The following is a 22449-nucleotide window of genomic DNA, read 5'->3' as shown; positions in this document are numbered from 1 at the left end:
TGATTTATCTGTACCCTCCTTTTGAATGTCTTTTTTCTGCCTGTGTTTGGTTATTGTTCTGATTGCCCATGGAAGGAGTTATACATCCCCACTTACTCCCTGTTCACTGGTATTCCCCATGCATGAGTCATTTTTCTTAAATCTGTCTCTTTGTTCTTTTGGAATTTTAGGTTTTCATGTTTGATTTGTACAAATCTCCAATGTTTGATTTTGCTCTAGGTTAAACCGAACTTCTTTTTTAAAGGTATTTGCGCTTTTTGTCACATGTTCATTTACCGGTATCTTTATTTTTGAATCTTTAGACATCTTAGAGTCATTATAGAAAATCACATCAGAGCAATCTGTTTTCTTGGCACTGCAGGTATCATAAATATTTAGTCACTTATCAGAAACCACCCGGTCATTGCTATGGCCTTCTGCCCCCTCCTTTGATGACTGTTTTTGTGCTGTACAGGGCTTTCCTATTTGCTCAGCTAACATTTTCACTTGGGCCTCGAGACACTGGAATCTTTCCATCTGTCTAGAATCCTCTCTCTCTGGCCTATATCGATATTGGTTGTTTTCCCCCTGATTGGGTCTATTCTGATACCTCTCAGGGGAATGATTTCTATTGGGATTGTTTCTGAACTCTTGATTCATATGTGGAGGGGAGCGTGGTGCACCCATCCTTTGGTTGTTGTCCCCTTGTGGGGAATAATTGTACTGACGTGGAGCGTAATTCATATTCAGCCTCATGTCCTGTCTCTCATGTTGTGGGTACTGACCCCTATGTTGACTCTATCAGTAAATCGATCCACATATCGGGGTCTATCCTGATTACCATATATCATGGTGTTGGGATCAAATCTGCTCTGCATCCCCAATGTCTGGTAGGGACCATTATTTCTTTGTTCCTGATTTTGTCTCTGGTTATTGTTCATACCTGACATATCAGGCCTATAGCCTGCCCGGGGCCTATCTCCTAAGTACCTAGGGCTGATGTAGCTCTCCCTATTACTAGGATCATGTGATTGAAATATTGGTGCAGAAAGTGACGACCTTTGTTGATTACCTCTTTGTTCAGGTGTCAAATTATATTTACCTGGACTTTGAGCAGACTCAAAGGACATTTTGGCTGACCTGATTTCCATCACTGTTGCTGAGGGTTCCTTAGATTTCGGTCTAGTGTCCTTCATTTTATCACTTTCTCTACCCTGACAATAGAACACTTCATATAGTTTTGTGCTTTGGTGTACAATCCACTCAAGGGACTTGTCACAATCAAATTCACGGCCAACTGTGATATGATGTCTTTCTGTAGCCCATAGAAGTAGGCAGTTTTAAACTCATTAGAATTGGGGTCAAAAGATAGATCAAAGCGAGAAAATGCTCTTTTTAAGTCTTGTAAAAACTGGCGAGGGGATGTATTAGGCCCAGCAGTGATTGTGTAAGCAACTTTCTTTGCTTCTTGCAATGACTGGAAAGGAGAAAAATGATGCCTAATCTCTTTTTCAAACTCTGCCCATGTCATATTCTGCTGTTCATTCAATCCCCTTATGGTACTGGCTGTGGGAGCATCTAGAGTTAAATGAAAATACTGTCTGCATTGTTCCTTAGGTATCTGGAGGGATTTAAATATGTCATGCACTGCCTCTAAGTGATCCTCTATGCAGCATTCCCCTCCCATTTTAAATGGTTTGATCAGGGCTTTGATGGATTTCATTATCTTTATGGGACTACTTGTTGCAATGCACGGAATTGCGCTACTTGGTGATTCAACCCTGGTTTCAGGTATATGGGATTGGTGGCGTCCCCCAATAGGTATATCAAATCCACCAAGGGTGCTGCAACCAAGTTCAGTCACCAGCCCTATGACTGGGGCACTAGCTCTTTGGGTAGAAATAGGATTCACCTCAATTCCATTGAATGTGGTGCCCTGCCGTCTATCCTGGGACCTTGGAATGCACATTTGCTGTTCCTATTCCTTACACTTCTTAAGGAGCCTATCTGCCTCTTTTTGCAAATAGTTGTTTTCATCACTGATTTTATTAATTACCTCCTGCATGTCGCACATTTGCATTTGGCATTCATTGAATTCTTTGTTTCTCTTGTCTCTTTCTTGAAACATTTTAACCATTTCCTGTTCTGCATTTTGGAGATCACTTTCTTTTTCAGAATGTTCTTTTTGTAAAATCTGCATTTCTGAAACAATCTCATCTTTATCTTGTCCAATGTGGTCTACCAACGCTTTTAAGTGTACCAATCCTTGTTCACTGTCCTCAAACTGTTTCTTGCTTTTGGACAATTTAATATCAAGATCTCTACATTTTAACTGCATGTCTTTTTGACATCCTTCTAATTTTGCTCTTAACATTTCCTCCTTTTTACTTGCCCCATCTAGGTCGGCTTTTAGCCTGTTAATCATCTTAGTATCATTTTCTTGCATTCGCAGGGACCTATTCAAAATAAACCAGGTCTTGGCGCATAGCCGTATCAGACAATCTTTCTCTGCGTGTTTATCAGCTGCATTTAATAATCTCAGAAGGCAGACCTAAATTATACTGCCTTCTGCAAAAATGTTGTCTAGTGGTTCTTTCTGCACTTCACCATAAATGTGGTCGTGCCTTTCTGTGGCATTATTCGATGACCACGTCCCATGTGCATGTAACTTTGCCTCTAAATATTGCACTAGTTCTGAAAATGTGGCTTCTATTTGAGACATTCTGAAATTCGTTTTTAGTGACACACTGCTATTATGAAATGGGTTCCCTCTAATGTACAGATGGTAGTGTGAGACACACTTGCCATGCCCAGTAGGTGCTCTATGATCACTTTCCCGGCCTGCAACGCACCATAAATATGTTGGATATTTTGTGTAGATTTGGGGTCTGGCGGTATTTTCTTACCGCCAATAATAATGGTAATTTGGTGATGGCTACTCCTTGCATTTAGATTGGGTTTGGCCTTATTTCCTTTTAGTGACCATCCCGTATTACATTATATGGAACGATTTAGTGGTATACATTATTGTCGGTGGTTTAGTAGTGAGCATAATTTTTCTGTTTTATTTGTGGCCCCAATATACACAAAACCCTTCCTATTCTTAGACTGTTTGTGTGATCTATAGAGGCCTCGGACCTACATTAAACACCACAGTTTCACATATAGCATTCTCAATAACCTGTGGTATTATCACTAATTTATATACATTAGTGAACTATGTTTCCATAGGCCTCTTTACTGGTTCATGTACACCCATTTTATGCTACATTGTATTAACTCCCACTCAGACACCATGCACTGAGTGGACACGTGCACACAGCTATTTATCACTGCTAGTGCTATTATTCCATCTGCATGGGAAACATGACACTTGTATTACCTAAAAATCTTCCCCATTTAATACAGCATTCTTCCTAATGCACCAAAAATAAACAAAAGCAAAAACACTCTACACGATTTGTGTATGTAACATTTGTATTATAAACAGGTGCATTTCAAAATAACATCTTACCCTTTTTTAATTACAGCATTCTCTTAAACAATCAGAAAAGAAAAAAAAATACAGCAATAGGACAAAATTCACTTTGCATCATCTGTAACAAACAGAAGAGAAAAAAGTAAAGCGATAGAACAACATTCACTTTGCAACATTATAGCATGGCAATTAAACACAGGGGATTCACTTTTGCTACTCTCCCTGCCTGATATTTATAGAAGGACATTCGTACAGCACATGATAACCTCAATTCACTTGGATATTTACCAGCTATCTGTAGTTCTACCACACGCGACCTCCCTTCGCTCGCCTCCGAGGAATGGGCCCAGGGTTGTCTTCGTAATCTTGAAGCTTGAAGTGCACAGCGAGTACATGCAGTTCAGTTATCTGCAGTTCTCAAGCCAGTGCTAATCGAGGCTGGGAATGCCTCCTCACAGCCTAGTCTCAGATGGTCCGTGTCAGTAGCCCAGCAAAAAGCAATCTGAACTTTTTTCTGTCAGACTTTCACAGCAAACCTCGATCTCATCCCCCTCTGCTTACGTGGAACCACTGCAGATACTCTGCACCAATCAAATTTTAAAAGACCGTACCACCCTTCCTTCCTCAATAGCTCATTTTTTACAGTAAGAAACTGTAGCTAAACTCATTTCCTGTCATGCAGATTCTGCGTTCTGCAAACACAGAGAACAAAGAGAAAAGAAAAAAAATACAAATCCATGTTTAAAATGAATCTCAGAACATGTATTTCTATCTCATTTTCCACATGGAGAGCACATTATAGTGTTAATGAGTTAGTATTAGTGATCAGTATTTGTTAATTAAGTCAGTCTATTAGATAGCTAATGTAGTCTCCTGTGAATGAGGCATTTCAAATAAGAGAAAAAAGAAAATATATATATATTCTGGTGTACTTTTAAACCTGTAGCCTGACTCCATTTGCATACCCATATGTTATGCTAGCAACATAGGGCTGGCTATATGTGTGCCACATTATTGCTGGCAATAATGTTATCAAATTCAGTGGAGCGCTGTACTCCAAAATACAATAAATTATACTACCAGTCTCTAGTAACAAATAATGTTGCAAGCCAGGATACAAGATGAAGAGGGGAACAGCATGATTCAGGGCCTCCATGAGTACAAGATGCAAAGGAAGTCCAGCATGAGAGTTGAGAAAGGGTGACGCACAGTGAATCAATGAAGTCCATAAAAGTCCAATCATGCATTGGCCACAAGACAGTGATGGTGAAACCAGAATGTGTCAGGACAGACTCCTGCAGAAATAGGCCGGAAGGGGGAGCAGGGTAGGAGACTGCCTCATGTGGGCAGCAGAGTTGAGAAGGTGCATGTGTGTATGTTCTTTCTTTAATATAGATAGTCAAATCTAAGAAAGAGATCTCAGTGTTGTGCATATTTCCGAGTTCAAGCCCTAAGGTATTGGAGTTCAGATATTCGGTATATTGTGTAAACTCCTTGGCTGTACCATCCCATATTAGGAAAATATCAATGCATCTATGACAAGTCCTCACATGTATCGTGTGTTGTGCACCAAAGCATACATCTGTTCAAAGAGTGCCATAAATAGATTGGCGTGTGAGGCGGCATAGGATGCCCTCATCAAAAACCCCTTTGGTCTGTTTGTAATACCCATTGTCAAAATCATAGGCTTCTATTTAGAGCATTTTACTTTATTATTGCTTTATCAGAAGAAAAACAGCACTAATTTCCTTTAAAACATTGGATTGTTTATGTATTTTCTGTAAAACTTTACATTCTTGCACAACGAAAATAGCCAATATTTAATGACTGAATGTATGTTCACCTATTAAACCCATAGCTTTGCAAAAGTGCAGCACAATAGTATAGTTTAATCTCTCCCTAGCAGGTTTGTGAATACTAAAGAACTCCTTCGAAATGATGCTGATCATAAACTCCCTGGTCAAAGCATGTTTATAACTTATACGCACACCTATTGCGATGACCATCATCTCCAATGAGTTGTTTAGGGAAAAAGGGCCATGGATTCCACCATCCCATTTCCCTCTGCCATGCAAATCGAAATGCAGTTCTGCCTGCAGTAGATTGTTCTGCTTGTGGAAATGCATTGGATTCCTTAGGCATCAATGCACAAAATGTTGACCCATGTGCGCATATGGTGAGGGCATTTACAGTTCCTCTTGTAATTAAGTGTTGAAGTAGTACGGAAGCCCACATCTGACTAGATTTCCATGTTACTTTAGTGCATGTGGTCATATCCATACAATATATGGAAGGTGCAAAAGTGTGCCTCAGCATTTTCAGTGGCTTACTAGTATAGGTTGTCATATCAGTACAAACAGTAGCTTTATAAGTGTAGGTGCCTTTCCCCGGCTTACTACGTGTGAGAGAACAAATAAAATAGCAGACACAACCCCTTGTCAGGGAAAGAGACACTGAGACCCGGCTGCAAGAGTTCAAAGGATGGTTTATTTCTCCAGCTAGGAAATAACCCAAAAAACTCTCCCAAATCTCATTACATCATACTTGTATTTATATTAGTTAAAGTAACTCTAACAAAAAATGCTAAATGGACCCGATTGGCCAGACGGTGTGGTGCTGTAGGTGTGGGTAGCATCTCTTCCTCCTGGTTGGCTGAGTAGCTGACGGACGTCAAACATCTTGTGCTCCATGCAGGTCAGGGTCCGGTCACTGTGGTCACTACCTAAGCTAATATGTTACACACTAAATAACAAATTATTTAAAACATTTTATGCTACTTGTCACATTTCTACATAAGTCACACACAATGATTATTGTCAGTACAATTGGGTCATTTGTGGCTTTAATTGAAGGGCTTGACCTTATTGTGCATGTAGAAGAATCAGGCTGTGTTTCACATCTTTTCCTAGGTTTCAAACTCATTAGTGCAAGTAAAAGCATATATAGTAGTAAAAATGTTTAAGGTTAGTAAGGAGTGTATTGGGTGGAGGGTATGGCACTTGGAAGAAATACCTTACAGAGGGTGCAGGGTCAGGATGGCAATAAATTGTTCTAATGGGGGTGGGTGGCTTGCACGTTTCTGCTCGATTCGTCCTCATAAAGTGCTTAGCTCATCCTGGTTCACATGCCGGTTCTCAGACGAACAGTGATCTCAGAGGAAGAAAACTGTAGCATATTGATTGTTGCAACTTCCTCCAGCTTCAGCGTGAGAATGGAAGCGCAGCGCTTTCCTTTGCAGGGGGAGTGCAAGGGTGGGGGCCAGCCAGCTGCCTGCGCGCTTTGTGTGTGTGTCTCTGTCCTTGGCTGCTGCGGTGGAAGGGGGGCTGAGCATTGCTGTACTATCGCAGTGAGGCCTGTTTACCCAAGATGGAGTCGAAAGGGGGCACAAAAGATGGATGCCCCGTTTCCTGCTCAGTAGTCCCATCTATGTATAATTCAACCGTGGTTAACTTTACATAAGGGCAAGGGGCAATCCCACTACCGGAGGCACGTGGTCCAAGCCTTGTACTGTGGATCGTACGACGTGAGGGGGCCTGTGGACCCCTCGCTCCCATACATAAGTCCCATTTGGGCAAATAGAAGGTTCACAGCCACTCTGCACATGCAAGCCTTAAGCCAGATGTGTCCAAACGTATCCACAGAATGACGACACATTATCAAAGATATAATAGAATGATTGCAAGAGATTTACATTTACATGCTTTAATTACTGCCATGTAACTCAGTGTGCTTTCTGTAGGGAGCCACTGCTCCTGGTTCAGGAATGTTCACCTTCATTTTAGATTGTTATCATAATAAGCACATGGAACGTATGTAATCATGATGGATATGTTATTATAGATGCTTTTCCCAACATGCTCAATTTTGCCTGGCTGCATTCTAATTGAATAGCAAATTGTCCATCCCTGTTGTAAGGCTTTCATTGTGTTCTGTCAGACCATCCTGACTACTGCTGATTGATCGTCCTCATCAAGCTAATAATTTGACAATCCAGGCGCTAGATTTATCTTCATGGTGAATGGTCTGTGTCCTGAAGACATCATTAGAGTGATACATTGGCTACATAGAGGAAGAGATAACTACATACAAAAAGGTTGATTCTTCAATATAGTATATCTGGAGTTTAATAAAATGTACATTCCTTGGTGAACGTATCACAATACATCGGAAAGTCCTAAATTTATTCAGATCTGGTTAAAGGATGATCGGATTGTACCTACGCACAGGTTGAGGTTTGTCCACGGCAGCAGTGGATTCTTTTTGACCTTAAACGTGTCTCCTTCTTAAAGAATGTGATTCCTGCCCACCAGCCTCTGCATTGGCGAAGTGTGAGTTCGTAAATTAAGTTCACTTTTCAGAAAGTTGCATGTAAAAATCTGCACTATGTTCCAGCAACCAGAACTTAGCGCAAACCTGCATATAAATGGCCTTCCCATGTGCTGTCCTGGAACTCTGCTGCTGTTGCTAGTGACCACAACAGTCTCCCCTTGCACTGGGGCAGTTGTACGATTAATAACTCATGGCTTTCCCAAATGCAGATTACGCCAACTGTTTGATTATAGTGGCTGTTTAGTTCTGCACCTGTTTCTTTGATATTGGCTTCTATGGTGTATTGGAATTTATATAAATATCCATCAATCGATTACTTTTAAATAGCTCTAAATACCCAAAGGGTAACTTCTCACAAGCAGGACCTTAAATGGAAAAGATGGTGATGGTTGATCTTGCTTGATTGCAGAATGACCTTTTTTTAAGTGACTCAGTTCATGAATTATTTTGTAATGCTTTATTTATCAATTCAGAGTAAAATACAGTTTTCATCAAATGTTGAAACATATACCTATTTTTTATAAACACGTTAATTGTGCTCATTTTACTTGCATGCTTAATGAACTCTTCTGATGCAATTTATTTTTCAGGCATATATTTTGCTCCTCCCTCCGACAGCCTCTCAGTTTATAAAGAATACATTGAAAATCTCCCTCTAACTGATGACCCAGAAATATTTGGTATGCATGAAAATGCCAATTTAGCATTCCAGGTTTGTGAGCTTTGGTAATCCCATTTTATTTTAATTGTTTTAAATAAAATATTGTTGGTTGCATGAAGGGAGAATCTGATGCAAAAATAATAGCCTGCTTAGCAGAAACAATGAGTATGCGCTGCTAAACCATTAACAACTTATATTGGATCTCTTGCATAAGAGATTGAAATTGTTTTCTGTAATTCTGGGATCACATCAAGTACTTTTTCATGTTGTGTTTATCACCTGACATTTGAAACTAATTTACTTCCATTTTTCTTTGGTTGCTTATGACAAAATCACTCAAAGTGGTGCCAGTCTACTGGGACCACACTGACACTTTATCTAGACTCAATTTCACTAACATTTGGCTTGGGCAAGGATCATTTTGGCAATGGTGAATGGACAAAATTCTACAGTCACCAAAGGTAAAGGTTTATATCAGAGAAAAACATGAAAAGACGGAGATGCCGAGATGTTACAGGCCTTAACAAAAGATGCAAGTGAAAAGGGCATATGCCAGAAATTGTACTATATGAATCATTACTTATTACACCATCAGAAGATTTGTTTTGGTAATAATTGCCTTTAATAAGAGCCAGCATGCATTTCATGAATTTCGGGCAAACGCATGATATGCCATGATTTCTTGCAGTTAACGAGTGGAAGGTTCTAGGATATCAATGGTATGTAGTAATAGGTCTGTACCATAGTGTAATCACCACTTTTACAATATTTAATGTCCCGAGGACTTCGTTAATGCCCTCGTATCGCTCGTGCCTGTAACTATGGGCCACAGGGCATTACCTAAAGTGGTAATGCCTCCCCCTCCTGCTCTGTACCTTATTGCTAATTTTTAATCTCCATTGAAATATCTGTTGGATTAGATTTCAGTATTGTGATAATTATACTACTGACTGTGTTCCTTTCAAACGTACTTCTACGCATGAAAATATGTGATAAAATAGAAACCCACTGAAAGATAAGGTTTTGAATGGATGTGATTAATATGTATTTTCTTAAAAGCATTCCTTTTTATATTGTTTACAGCGGAAAGAAACTAGCACTTTAATCACTACTATTCTAGATGTGCAACCAAGAACAACTGTACAAGGAGCAGGCAAAAGCAATGATGAAATTGTCCAAGAACTTGCTGACACAATTCTTTCAAAACTATCAGGTAATTAACCGTAGTAATGTGGGCGTAACCTACTAGAAATAGAATTAATACTCGACCCTATCGATGCCCAATACATCTTCCCTCCATGCAGGCTCATTTCAGACTGTGTCTCAATCCTCTCATATTGCATAAGGTACCCATTTATTAAATGAAAAAGCATAAATGAGTATCTTTCAACACTCACGCCTTCGTTCCCAACCCAAATGCATTTTCAATTTATTGCAGTGGACAACCTAGTTTAAGAACAATGCTTTCATTGTGTGTCAGGCTTTCTGAAAGGCCTTTATTAAATTACAAAAACAAAGGGGGGTTCTGGGAGTTTCTCTACTACCGGCCTATATCCCGGGTTAGAGTCTCAACCAGAGTCTTTAGCTCACCATACTTTCACAGAAGAGAAATGTCCACTACATATCAGTCTTTGTCCTGCCCAAGGGCAGTCCAGCACCGAAATGCCTGGCAATTCTCTTCTGAACACAAGTACCAACAGCAACCCCAGACACGTGTTTCGGCTTGGTTGGGCCTCATCAGTGAGGTGGAGCTGTGCTTCTCCAAGAACAGTGAGCAAGGGTTCCACGTCTGGATTATTTTAGAGAAAAATCTAACTACGCCCACAACGATGAACTATAGAAGGGAAATATTAATGAATTGCCAAATTCTAGCCAACTAAAATATAAATGGGATAATGGAGGATTTGTTTACCTCAATGCATCTGTTAATCCACACTCTGTTCAAAATCGATTTGCCAAATCTTTGATTTAAATTAAATGATTCTTTAATTATTCGTATTGGTTTAATTGGTTTTTCACCAGGAACAATGTACATAATACTTATTCAATTTCAGCTGACACATTTTGTGTGCCCTTCTGGCACCTTTTCAAGGCTGCTGTGTAAAATTATGTATGACAAATTCCAAATCATAGGCTTGCAGTCTAATAGATGATCCACATAGCTTGCATTTTGTAAGTATTTTCCTGTGATCCTAATTGTATGTCCTATAATTATTGTAATGTGAGCTCCATTGTGCCCGTATCATGCAACTCACTGCACATCTCCAGTAGCAAGCAGGGCTTCTGCTCTCTTCTACATGATTTGACAAGCCTTAATTGAACTTCATGCAGGATCAAGCCACACACTCTTTCAAAATTCAGCAAAATCAAAAAACGTTATATAGTACTTGTTTCTTTTGTAGTTTCTTAGTTGTAATCATTTACCAATATTCTATTTCCTCTAATTGTCAATTGTGAATGTTTACTGTAAAAAGGGAGATTTCTAAAATTGTTGTTTCACTTGAAGGACTTAGTATAATGTTTTGGAATCCTTTTTGTTGTTTTAGAGAAACTCGACATGGAGGTCGCTTCCGAGAGCCTTTTTGCAAGGGATGCAAATGGACGTGTCAATTCCTTAACTACTGTACTGGGACAAGAAGTGGACCGATTTAACAACCTTCTAAAAGTGTTAAAGGTAAGGAGCATGGACTGTGTCAAAGTAAACTGAATGCATATGTGAACTGCATTAATTTCCCTAAGGAAGTTCAGCCGTTAAGCAATGTGCCGTGTATCCGGATGAAGGCCACCGTCACCAAACCCTGATGCCCTGTTGCCCTGTTGTTGCACTGAATGGTCTCTCCCCTCTATTTGATCTCACAGCTAATTGACAGCGCACAGGAATACTGCATTCTGTATTGAAAAATGTGGGCCCAAAATCAATAACATCCTTTAGACTCTTCGATAATAGAAAGACTAAGGTGAAGACTATGTACTTGCAGAGATCTCTAGAGACTTCCAAAATGTCTTATGGCCCTATTATTAAAACTCCTTTTACACATCATGAAGATAGGAAATATCCCAACACCAGGGTTACAGACGCATTTAGCGATCCCACCACTTCTGGTGGGCTGGGGCCCAAGGTACAGCACAAGGGCCTTTCTGATGGGCCCTGGTGCCATAACCACCTGGTCCGGCTCACTGGATTGGGTGTTATTGCTATTAGCACCCTGGGTTGCCAAACTGAAAACCCAGAGAGCTGACAAAAATGTTTTTTTGTAAGAATGAATGGGACACCTTGCTGCGTCCCGTTCATTCATACAAAATCCTTACGCAAGATGACCGCCACACAGCTGGAAGACGGGGCTCCAAGCGGAGCCCCTCCTCCATTTCCATGGTGGCCAGCAGGAAAATGTAGTGGCAGTGGTGGCTGGGGTGCTGCCGCCACTAAAGGAATCAGTTAAGGGGGCTGGGGGTGGGAGGGACAGGAAAATGAAAGAGAAGCAAAGGCAGGGTGGGAGGAAGATGGCATGGTGGGTGAAGCAACTGTCAAGTTGCATGGAACCTGTCCTGAGAATGTGGTATTCAGCTCAGAATCCGAGCAACCTGATTGGTTCCTTCCTGGGTGCTAATAGAGATGTAAAACATTTAGATACATTTTTATTAAACTGTTCAAACAATTTTTCTGCACCACTTTACAAGCGGCATTTTAGCTTTTTAAAAATCTGAACACATTCTACATTAACTAGCTGTTCCCTGCATAACATAGGAATTCTAGCATATTTTAAAGGTCAATATCGGTCGGTACTTCAGAGGGTCGGTAGATCCCTGTGAATTATTAATGATTATTGAAAAGGCTAAACACATCCGATGGAATGAGAGGTATGCGCGATTTAAGAACAGTATCTAAGTACCATCGATTACACATGCCTCCATTATGTGTCTTTGTAGACACGTAATTGTCAACCTTGTCCCCATGATGGCATAAGATTGCGTAGTAGCATAATTAAGCACCTACTTTCAGTTTTAGCTTGTGAGGAGGCATTCGTCCTACAGTGTTTCGCTCTTTAGAGGCTGAAATGGTGAGCTGGAAATTAACTGTTCATTGACACTGGAACCGCTGTGCGCTGTGTGAAGAGAAGTGGGGTAGGAAAGAAGCAACTTCTGAATGTTTGCAATAGTGGAAGGTGAAGGTAACCGCGTAGACCCGTGCTCATTCTGTTTGTTGAAATGGTAGCTGTTGTTGAAGTGGGTGCATTTTGCCATTTGGACAGCAGAGGGAAACCGATTATTAATAAATTGCATGAGAGAGTATGGAAAAATACCTAAGCATTTTATATATATATATATATATATATATATATATATATATATATAGATTATAACGATCAGCAAATGGAAGATCTGATTAAGTAAAAGGACAGGTAGTAAAAGAGATGACAATGTGTAGCCATCCATTATAAGAATTCTGCCCAACTCGAACTGTTGCAGACCAGTGCCTTTGGTAGTCCCACCTCAGGATGCACCGGATGGGCTCCCATTCCAGGATAACATGGCACCTGAAAGTCCCAGGCAGGTAAAGCCAGCCCACGACAAGGCCCACATATAAGGCCTATGATTCCTCATCTCTTCAACCCACTCACTCAATGCCAACCGACCAACCCGATCTCACTGCTCTGCCAGCTATACCCTCTGAGTTGAGGCATAGTTTGACATCATCTCCATCTACTATTCACTCATCTACAATCTATACAGAACATCGCTTCCAGCATAATGTGTAAAGTAAGTGTTCCTTTACAATAGTAAACTGTTACCCATGTAATTCTATCTTCCGCCCTAATGCTCGAAGCCCTCTGATACCCCTACATACTTCCTTCCCCCTCTAAACCCCTATACCTCACACACTGAATTCACCTTTGGAAATGTCTCGCAGTAGCATGCCCCTTGCAAAACCATCTGACTCTCCTGGGTCACTCACCTCTACTCCCCATATCATTCCTCAACCAAATCCCACCTATTTCCTACTTCCGCTTAACACCTGCCCTATCCAGACTAATACACATCTCCTTCTCCCCAACACACATACTATACCCAAACCATCCAAGCCTCACAATGGCCATTAAAGAATTGCTTTTCTACGCTCCTGTACTAAGCCATCATCTTTCCTCAACTCTTGTGGTTACATACCTTAAATTGGGATGACACAGATTACATTCACGCACAGCAAAGCCCTCGCTCCCTCCCCATATACTCCACCCTCTGCCCTTACACTTCATTCCCCCTCTCAGCCCTTTGACCCATCCATTACCCACCCACATTTCTCACTTAGATTGTGCCCTCATCAACATGTGCTCACTGTGCACCAATGCCCCCAACATCCATGCCTTTATTGAAGAAAAGCACTTAGACATCTTTGCAATTACTGAATTCAAAATGCATCCTGGCAATTTACCTGGCTATTCCCCCCAGATACACCATCCTAAATTCAGGCTGTCCCTCCAAAACAGATGACCCTCATTGTCAAGTCCACATTGCCCATTCAAGACCTCCCAACACCATCTCTACCATGCTAAGAAGTCTTACTCAATAAACGGATACTCACCCACACACCACCATCAGTCTGGTACTCATCTACCAGCAACCTAACACCCAAAGCTCCCCTGAAGCTGGCATTGCCCTTTTTATCTCCTCGTTCATTACACCTTCCACTAAACTCATCTTACTTGGTAACTTCAACCAAGGATTCAACGACTCCCTTGACAAAAAGGCTACCACCCTCACTACCACCCTCTCAGAAATGAACCTTACCCATTTGGTCTCTGCTCCAACCCACATCAAAAGTCGTACCTTGGAATGGATGGTAACCTTTAACTCCAATCTATCCATCACAACCATTAGACCCCTACCTTGGACGGACCACTCATTGCTGAATTTTGCATCTTATATCCATAAATTGCCTCTAGACACACTGGGCCTCATTATGACCCTGTCGGTCCGGAAAAGAATGGTGGTGGTAAAACCACTGCCACCGTTCTTTCCAGACCGGCTGATTAAGATTCCTGGTCTGACCTGGCGGGTTTAACACCGCCCACCTGCAGGCGGACATGGAAACTCTGGCTCTGTCAAAGATGAAACCAGTGTTTCCATGGTCCCCATTCCCATGGAGTCCTATGGGACTCCATGGGGATTTACAGAATTCCACCTCCGGAATTCCTGGGTCACCGGGGTCATAATGCCCCGGTAATTCCGGGAATCACAGAGGCGGAATGGTAATACGAGTCCGGCGGTAACCTGCCAGGTCTTCCGGCTCGGTTACTGCCAGACTCGTAATGAGGCCCACTATCTCCCCACCCCTAGCTTAGCCTGCAACACCTGAAGGCTCACAGAAGATATGATCACCCACCCTGGCTCGTCTACACACAGCCCATAGCCCCATACACTGTGATCCCCAGTCACTCGCTGATCGCAACCACCATGCCCTATTGAGTACTGTAAGAGGTTTTGTCTTTCGGGGCAAATTCTGGATTTGGCAGTATTTTCTTAATGTGATATTTTGGTGGTAAACTGGCCTTACCAATAGAGATAGTTCAGTATTACCCTATTTTGGTGATAATATAGTGTTAGCTTGTATTGGCAGTAATTTTTAGTGGTATCTCACTTTTGCGGTATTTTCAGAATTACCTTATTTTTGTCGTATAGTGGTGAGCATATCTTTTTCATACTACATCCCCATCATGAAACAAACCTTTCCTCTCTATTAGAATATTTTTTGGTCGCCTGTAGAGAACTCCCTAGACCTATCACACTTTCAGGGAACCCAGTGAGTTTATTCAGAAAGCCACCTATTATATGTGGCTTGTATTACTGGCTTTTTTACATCCGGTAACCTATGTGTTTTATCTGACACTTCCTTCTTTTCCGCATGCAAAGAAGGACTCATTCACACCCACACACCCTTCAGTCTTGCTTATTTGTATACGTTTACTCTTATTCTAAAATTGTCCCATAGGGTAAATGAGGAAGCAAAATTCTTTACCACATTGGTATAACACTATAATTGCCCATTGACTCTTTCCCCTAACACAGTAAACATGGGAGACATAAAATAAAACCAATAAAATTGTTCTAGCTTTGCTTTTTATTATAATATATGTATGTTATACACAATCCAGCTTACCAACAGCGAGCATAACCTTGTCTCCTCAAACAAAACACAGTGAAGAGAACAGGCATATAGCAACATGGAAGAAATAAAAACCTTGTATTGCATTCTTTTTAGAAAAAATGCATCAAAAAGATATCTGAATAAAACACATCACAAAATTAACTCAGTGTGCATCATTTTTTAGCCAGTGCAAACATGCTTAGAGAAACATATTTTTCTTTTTAAAATTACCTCACTACACTGTCTTTTAATAAATGTAATGCATCTCATACATGCTCACGCTCCTCATCTTTGAACTGACTCACCAAAATGGGTGAATTCTGAAGCACTTGTCACCAGATTTTTATCTATGCAAACCTCCCTCGCGCAACTCCCGGGAACACAGCCTTGCACTACCTCGGAATGCTTCAAAGACAGGCAGCTCTCCCACTCTTTTTTATCTTAGAGACTGCAGCCACGGATCTCCCATCCTGGAAGTCACTGTTCGCACTCAAGTCCCGAACAGCTCTGACCTCTTCATCTCACTTTGCCCATTAAAAAAACTCCCCCTGTCTATCAACTGCAAGTCATTCACCCATGACATCAGCTGTACCACCTCTCCCTTCCTACCAATCATTGTGCAAGAATGTTTTGTAAAATCTCTCTCTGCTCCAGAACAATGAAAGCTTCAGGCAAATGTTTCCATTCGCCTTCCTGTCGCACATGTTTCTGCTCTTCATGAAAAAATGGAATGCATTTCACTGTGCTCACAAACTGCATTACAAATTAGAGGGAGCGGGGCAGTTAATATGTTAGTAATGCCTGGCACCTATTTCAAAATGGCTGCATTTCCATACTGGATTCTGCCAATAAAATCCCCAAATATGTCCTTACAGTACCCCAGACCAACATGCCCCCCTCAAAACTAAGCTCCTGAAACAAGCTCAGGGAACATATAATTGGTTCACTGAAGAACTCTGTTCACTCCGTAAGCACAACCGCTCAATGGAATATCGCTGGAGAAGATACCCCACCATATCCAACAAAAACACCTTCTATGCTGCAGCAAAAAAATACAAAGAACCACTTATTTCCAAGAAAGCCAACTAATTTAATATGAGGATCTCTGAGGCCAGCTCTGAAGCCAAACAGCTCTTCTCCATTCTCAAAGAATAAGAGATCCCTGTATTGCCTATCTCCCTATTCCCTAAAGACAACCATCCAAACTGCCCTTGCAGCTAAAACGCACAAGCTAAGGGTCAAAACTGTCACCAAAAACACAACTGGATAATAAGATCCTCCCCACCACAGGACCCACTCCCTCACACTTTGTCCCCCCAATCTCTAGCACCTTCCACATCTCGCCGGTCACCACTGCAGAAGTTAGTAAAACCATCCAGCTTCTCAAACCCTCCAACTGCAAATGGGATATGTGCCCCACCCAAATTGTCAAACTCTGCTCTAGAACCCTTGCTCCATTGTCACTGACTTCATTATTTCACTCAAATCCTCCTACCCATCTCAGGCAATGACTCTCAAGACACCACCACCATAAATCAGATCTGTGGTATCATCCAGAACTGGATGGCCAACCCCCACCTCTGCCTTAATTATGGAAAGACGGAGCATCGCATTGTTGGGTCCACCCACCGTCTGAAGAACCTTGACCCCCCATTCTCTATCATCATTCATGGCAACACTTTCCCTGTCTCCAGACATGCACAAACTTGGACGCAGAGCTCAAAATGTCTGGGCTTGTCAGCCCCCAAGCTTCTTCCACCCTACCAAACTCATAAAACCCTGCAGGAAATGTCTATCTCCCAACAACTGCCTAACACTTGCCAGAGCCATGATAGGCGGCAAACCTGATTACTGCAGTGCCCTACTTATGAGCACCTCTGCCAAACATCTATCTAAACTGCTACAAACAATGCCCTCAGAGCTCATGGGGTCTACATCGCTCAGACCACATCTCACAAGCCAGACATGATACCCACTGGCTGCCCACCAAAGCTTGCATTGACTTCAAAATCCTGGCTATCACTCACTGTTGTATTCAAGGTACAGCACCCACCTACCTCAAGCACTGTATCTCCAGAAAATCCACCTCTCGCCCGTTATAGTCACCCTCCTCTCTTTCTCTCCTTAATCCCACATTTAAATGCCAAAGTCACTCCTCCCACCATTTGGAGCTCCATCCCCATGGTCATCAAAAACAAACCTTCCTACCACATCTTTCGGAAACTCCTAAAAACGTAGCTGTTTAACAGATGTGATTCCGATTCTCCCAATTTCAGCATCTTCACATCAATCAGTGTCTTTCCCTGCTGGCTGTTGCTTACTGTTCTTCTTTGCATATGTCCTTCGGCCTGCCTTGTGTCAGGACTCTGCCTACACGTCCTACCTAACTAAGATGGCATACCAAGGCGGTCACATTACCGTACTCACACAGGGTCCTCCCCGCTGCCTTTTCTCGCACGGTATAGATTGCCGTGGAGACTTGGGAAGACAGGTCAGGTGTTTCACAAATCACCACGGAAACCGGGGGAAGTCAGTTCAGGCATACCATTGCGTGTCCCGCGTAAGGAAGCGCGCAAAGTCCAAGTCACGTGACGGTCTTGACTTAAACACGCCCCCTGGCAATTAACAGCGCTTCTGATTGAAGATGCTGTGGAATTCTTGTTCCTCGTTTTGCTGTCTTGATACTTTGTTTTCTGATCAGGTCTGTTTTCTGGACACTGCTTGCTCCTGCATCACCAGACCCTTGCCTGCTTCCCGGACTGCTTTTAGATTTCGCTCTGCAAACTCACACCCGCATATTGCCAAACCCTTTCCTGCTTTCCGGACCGCTTTCAGATTTTGCTCTGTTAGGGAGAATTCTCCAGAATGGCTAATTTCCCTTACCTACTGAGTCCCTCAGCAGCTTTGCTGGATTTCTAGGATTTATTTTTGGTTCCATGTAATAATGTCCCCACAAAAATATCGCCATGCAAAAATATCGCCGAAAAATGGCCGTTTTTTGTGGGGACATTATTGCATGGAACATGCGGGGGACACCACCGCAACCCCCAAACCCTTTTTGTTCCTTTTTTTTTGGCTGCCCCTATCCCCATACATACAGTCACCCAAATAATATCGCCACCACCTTTTCCCGGCGATATTATGTACGGTGACCATATATATGGGGATAATATTACCTGATACCTTATTTTTTTCACCTGGTAAGTGTGTGGGCCTTTTTTCCCACTCTTAGATGTGTTTTGCTGTGTGTGTTTAACATTTTTGTGTGTTCATAGACTGTGGAGCCTCACCTATTCCATAGGCATCATCTTTTTACTGTGTGTTACACAGCACCTTCAGTGCAGTGACACAGGGTTGTCTTTTAGACTCCCCAACTCCGACTCCATTTTCTGGGACTGACTGTCTCCCAGAACATATAAAGTTACCATTAACTTTATTAGCCTCTGTAAAACCACAGACCCAGTACAACCTATTTTCCATACAGGACTGGAAAGGGCTACTATTATCCCTTTTTGTCTGTTTCTCTTGGTGCATTGTTTCACTCCATTTTCATTAAGACTTGGCTGGTGGCAGTGGCATCTACCATATTTTTTCTATCGCGGTTATATTACATAGCCTTGGTATTGTTTTAGGCTATGTTGGTAGCCTCGAACTTAAACTCGCTGGACCATATTAACTTTAATTCGGTTCCGGCTGGGGTTATAAGCCATTTCTTTTTGTAAAAGTATTTCTTGTGTTTTACTCGGCGTGCCAAACCAGGCTTGGTTCCTTTGTTCACTGTCTTTTGGCGGGCTTCTACACAGAAGCCCTCCTTAGGCGCCTGTATGTCTGGGGGGGAAAGGATGTGAGGGAGGGGTTTAGGACTTCCTGCACAGGGTCTCCTTGGAGACCCATGTCGCACTCTGATCTGATTGGCTGTGGTGACTGTCCCAGCGGGACAGCCACCCTGCTGTGTGATTGACAGCCAGGCTGTGTGAATGGGGGAAAACTTCATAAAAAGCAGGTGTCTAGGGCTGGAAAGGCAGAGTCGCCACTGGAACGAGAGAACCAAAGAAGAGCTGACAGAAGAGGACCCCTACAATGACTGAACCTCCCGGTGAAGCCCTGCTGAAGGTCCGGATCTTCATACTCCAACGTCAGGGAAGATCTGCAAGGAATCTTCTCCCCTTGAGCTGGTGGGAACAACCAGTTCACCAAACTGCTCACCAGGCCTCCCTTCTCTGGTCAAATATGCTGTACAGAGCTGCAGTGAACCGATAGCCAGGAGGAACGGACCCTGCTTGCGTTTTAAGGAGCGCACCTTTTATTAGTTGCTTTGCTCTGCTGCTGTTTTCTTCCCTGGGCAGTGCAGGACCCTCCAGTCTTCCTACAGTCAATGTCAGTCCAACAGTCGCTTCAGGAACCGTGAGCCTGCAGGACCTGCCAGGAACGTCCACCTCAGCTACAGCTGCTTCTCCATTTTAAGGCACTGTTTGAATCCGGTTGTTCGTTTCGTCCAGCCGCGGTGAAGGTGTGTGAAACCTTTTGCCAATCCGAGGGCTTGTCCTTCTCCATTCTTTAAGCTAACTTTTCTACTGACCAACTTCGTTCTGAACTCTTGGCAAAGACTTAACCGCAAACTACCCTGAACTGTGTGATCTTGAGCGAAAGACCTTTGTCCTATTGACTTGGGCCCTAGGCCTTTTTGATTTGATTCCCTCACTGTAGGTCCCTTTTCTAGATTGCCCTGCTTACTTACTTGTTGGTGTTACTCAATTTCTGCCTAACTTTGTCTTTCTCTCTCTTTTAAATTACTGGAGTGCCATTTTGCTAACTTGTCCAGAATCTATTGGGTGTGGTGTAGTGTATTAAGAGTGTGATTTTTCAACTGCTTTACTTTAGTGAAAGGTTTTGATGTGTAAATAAATGTATATTCTTTTACTCAGAAACCTTGAGTCAGTGTTTGTTTGAATCATAGTAATTGCTGTCCTTTGTGTAACTCTTGATACTGCTCACTTGCTCTTGCGATAAGTCTGGCTGCTCAGCCATCGCTACCACTTTACTGTGTAGTACAGGCTTGTACCAAAGGTGAATTTGTACTGTCACTTGTAGTCTTAATTGTGTGTGGTGTTCCCAAAGGGTACTGCATATAATTCTGCCTAACACTCTGCCAACTCACACCTGCATAATGCCAAACCCTTGCCTGCTTTCCGGACTGCGTTTGGATTTCGCTCTGCAAACGCATGCCCGCCTAACACCAGTCCCCCTGCCTTCTTCACAACTGTCTTCTGCAACACTCTACAAACCTACGCTTGCCCGCCTAATGCCAGACAAGGCTGCCTGCTTTTCGGACTGCCTACAGGAACTTTCTGTTAACCTTTGTTCTCCCCGACTCCCGAACTGTTCCTTAATTTGTAGTTCATCTCTCCTGGAATTCTGTAAATGCTTTTTGGACTTCCTTTGTCTTCTGTGCATGGACTAGAGACTGCTTTGTGCACTCCTAGAAGGATTAGGCGTCCTTGTGTCGTCGGGTCAAGTTGTGGGACTATTTCCACTCCCGGACTTCATGGTTCTTCGCCTGCTTTGTAACTCATGGGATTCTTCGCTTCCTCAATACTTTGGTGGACTCACGCCGTGGTAAGAATCATTCCTTCTGTTACCATTGTATCCCCTGACCTTGCATCACTCTTACATCGTGTCTTATGATTGCAGGCACTTAACCTTGTCACTACTGAAATACCACTCTGTTTTTTTCGCCTTCTGGCTCATATATGATAACTGACCAGGAGGTTAGCCTGTATTTATGTCCATTCTGTTGCTACTCCTGCTTGTGTGGTTTTTATTTTTGCTAACTATCTTTTGCCATGCAGCCGGTGGTGTCGCTGCAGAGTCCCTCCTCTTCCATTCAATAGACACCTTGGATTGTCATATCTGAAAAACCAAGGGGTAAATTGATGGGAAGAACTCTTCGTCAACTGTCATGAGAGTTACAGCCTTCCTGATCAGCGGCGGAAGTTCGGCTGTATCTACAGAGGCATACAAGGGGGAAGGTGATCCCTAACACCTTGTACAAGCGCTGTGATATCTCCGGGTTTGGGTGCTACATAAATGCAATAAATAAATAAATACAATACCCATACCTGCATGTAAAAAGGATATTTGCAAGTCACCTCAGAGTTCCATTACCTTATTTTGTCACAGAATTCCTCAGTGGTGTGCAATACCCTTATAACAGACGGTAGCGTGTATTTTATCTCATATATCACCATTTAAAAATAAGGACCCAACTGAAATGACTTCATAACGATCATTATGGAACATTCAAAAGTGTTTGCCAATGGACTGGCCTCCTTTTTTGAGTGATCACGTCTCTGAATTCCAACAAAGTTGTATTTCAGAAAGAAGCTACACAGACCACACCAGCTCAGTCACTAGCATTTTGGCTTAGTGTCAGAGAAATAATCCAGCTTTCTCAGTCACCATGCTAGTTCCCGTGAATGATCTTGATTGTGTTGACTTGCCAAACCTCTGGCAAGTACTAAACGTAATCAAAATGCAAAAATGAGAGTGGGTTGCTTTCACGCTGCGCACACAAACAGAATATCAAGCAAGGTTCGCTTTTGTTAGCAATTTTAATCAGCACTGTTGCAGCCTGACACGTGTTTCGAGCATCCCGCTATTCCACTGAGGCTTGGTCTTGACGTCTTGTTAGACTGGTTACCGTGAGTTAATGTATTTTAGGTTGGGGAATATTGGAATTAACCGTGGTCTCCACTATTACTAGCAGTTGCAGGATCAGCTTGAATTGTAAAGTATTATTCGTACAGCGTGTGCCCTGCCGAGTGAAGCACAGGAGCTGCTTTTAATCAAAATGCACATTAC

General features: G+C 42.3%; 1 protein-coding gene across 1 annotated transcript in view; it reads left to right on the top strand.

Annotated features, from left to right (window-relative positions):
- The window catches only part of DNAH6 (dynein axonemal heavy chain 6), a 3423448-nt gene that overhangs the window by 3302380 nt on the left and 98619 nt on the right, over positions 1–22449 (top strand). Inside the window, exons 70-72 of the mRNA XM_069626424.1 lie at positions 8377–8498; positions 9531–9660; positions 10994–11121. Of these exons, the coding sequence (XP_069482525.1) occupies positions 8377–8498; positions 9531–9660; positions 10994–11121 (380 nt within the window). The remainder of the gene's footprint in view (positions 1–8376; positions 8499–9530; positions 9661–10993; positions 11122–22449) is intronic.

This window comes from Ambystoma mexicanum, chromosome 6p, assembly GCF_040938575.1.
Source record: "Ambystoma mexicanum isolate Mex_15411 chromosome 6p, UKY_AmexF1_1, whole genome shotgun sequence".
In the NCBI taxonomy this organism is placed as follows: Eukaryota; Metazoa; Chordata; class Amphibia; order Caudata; family Ambystomatidae; genus Ambystoma; species Ambystoma mexicanum.
This window is presented reverse-complemented; position numbering and strand designations above follow the sequence as displayed.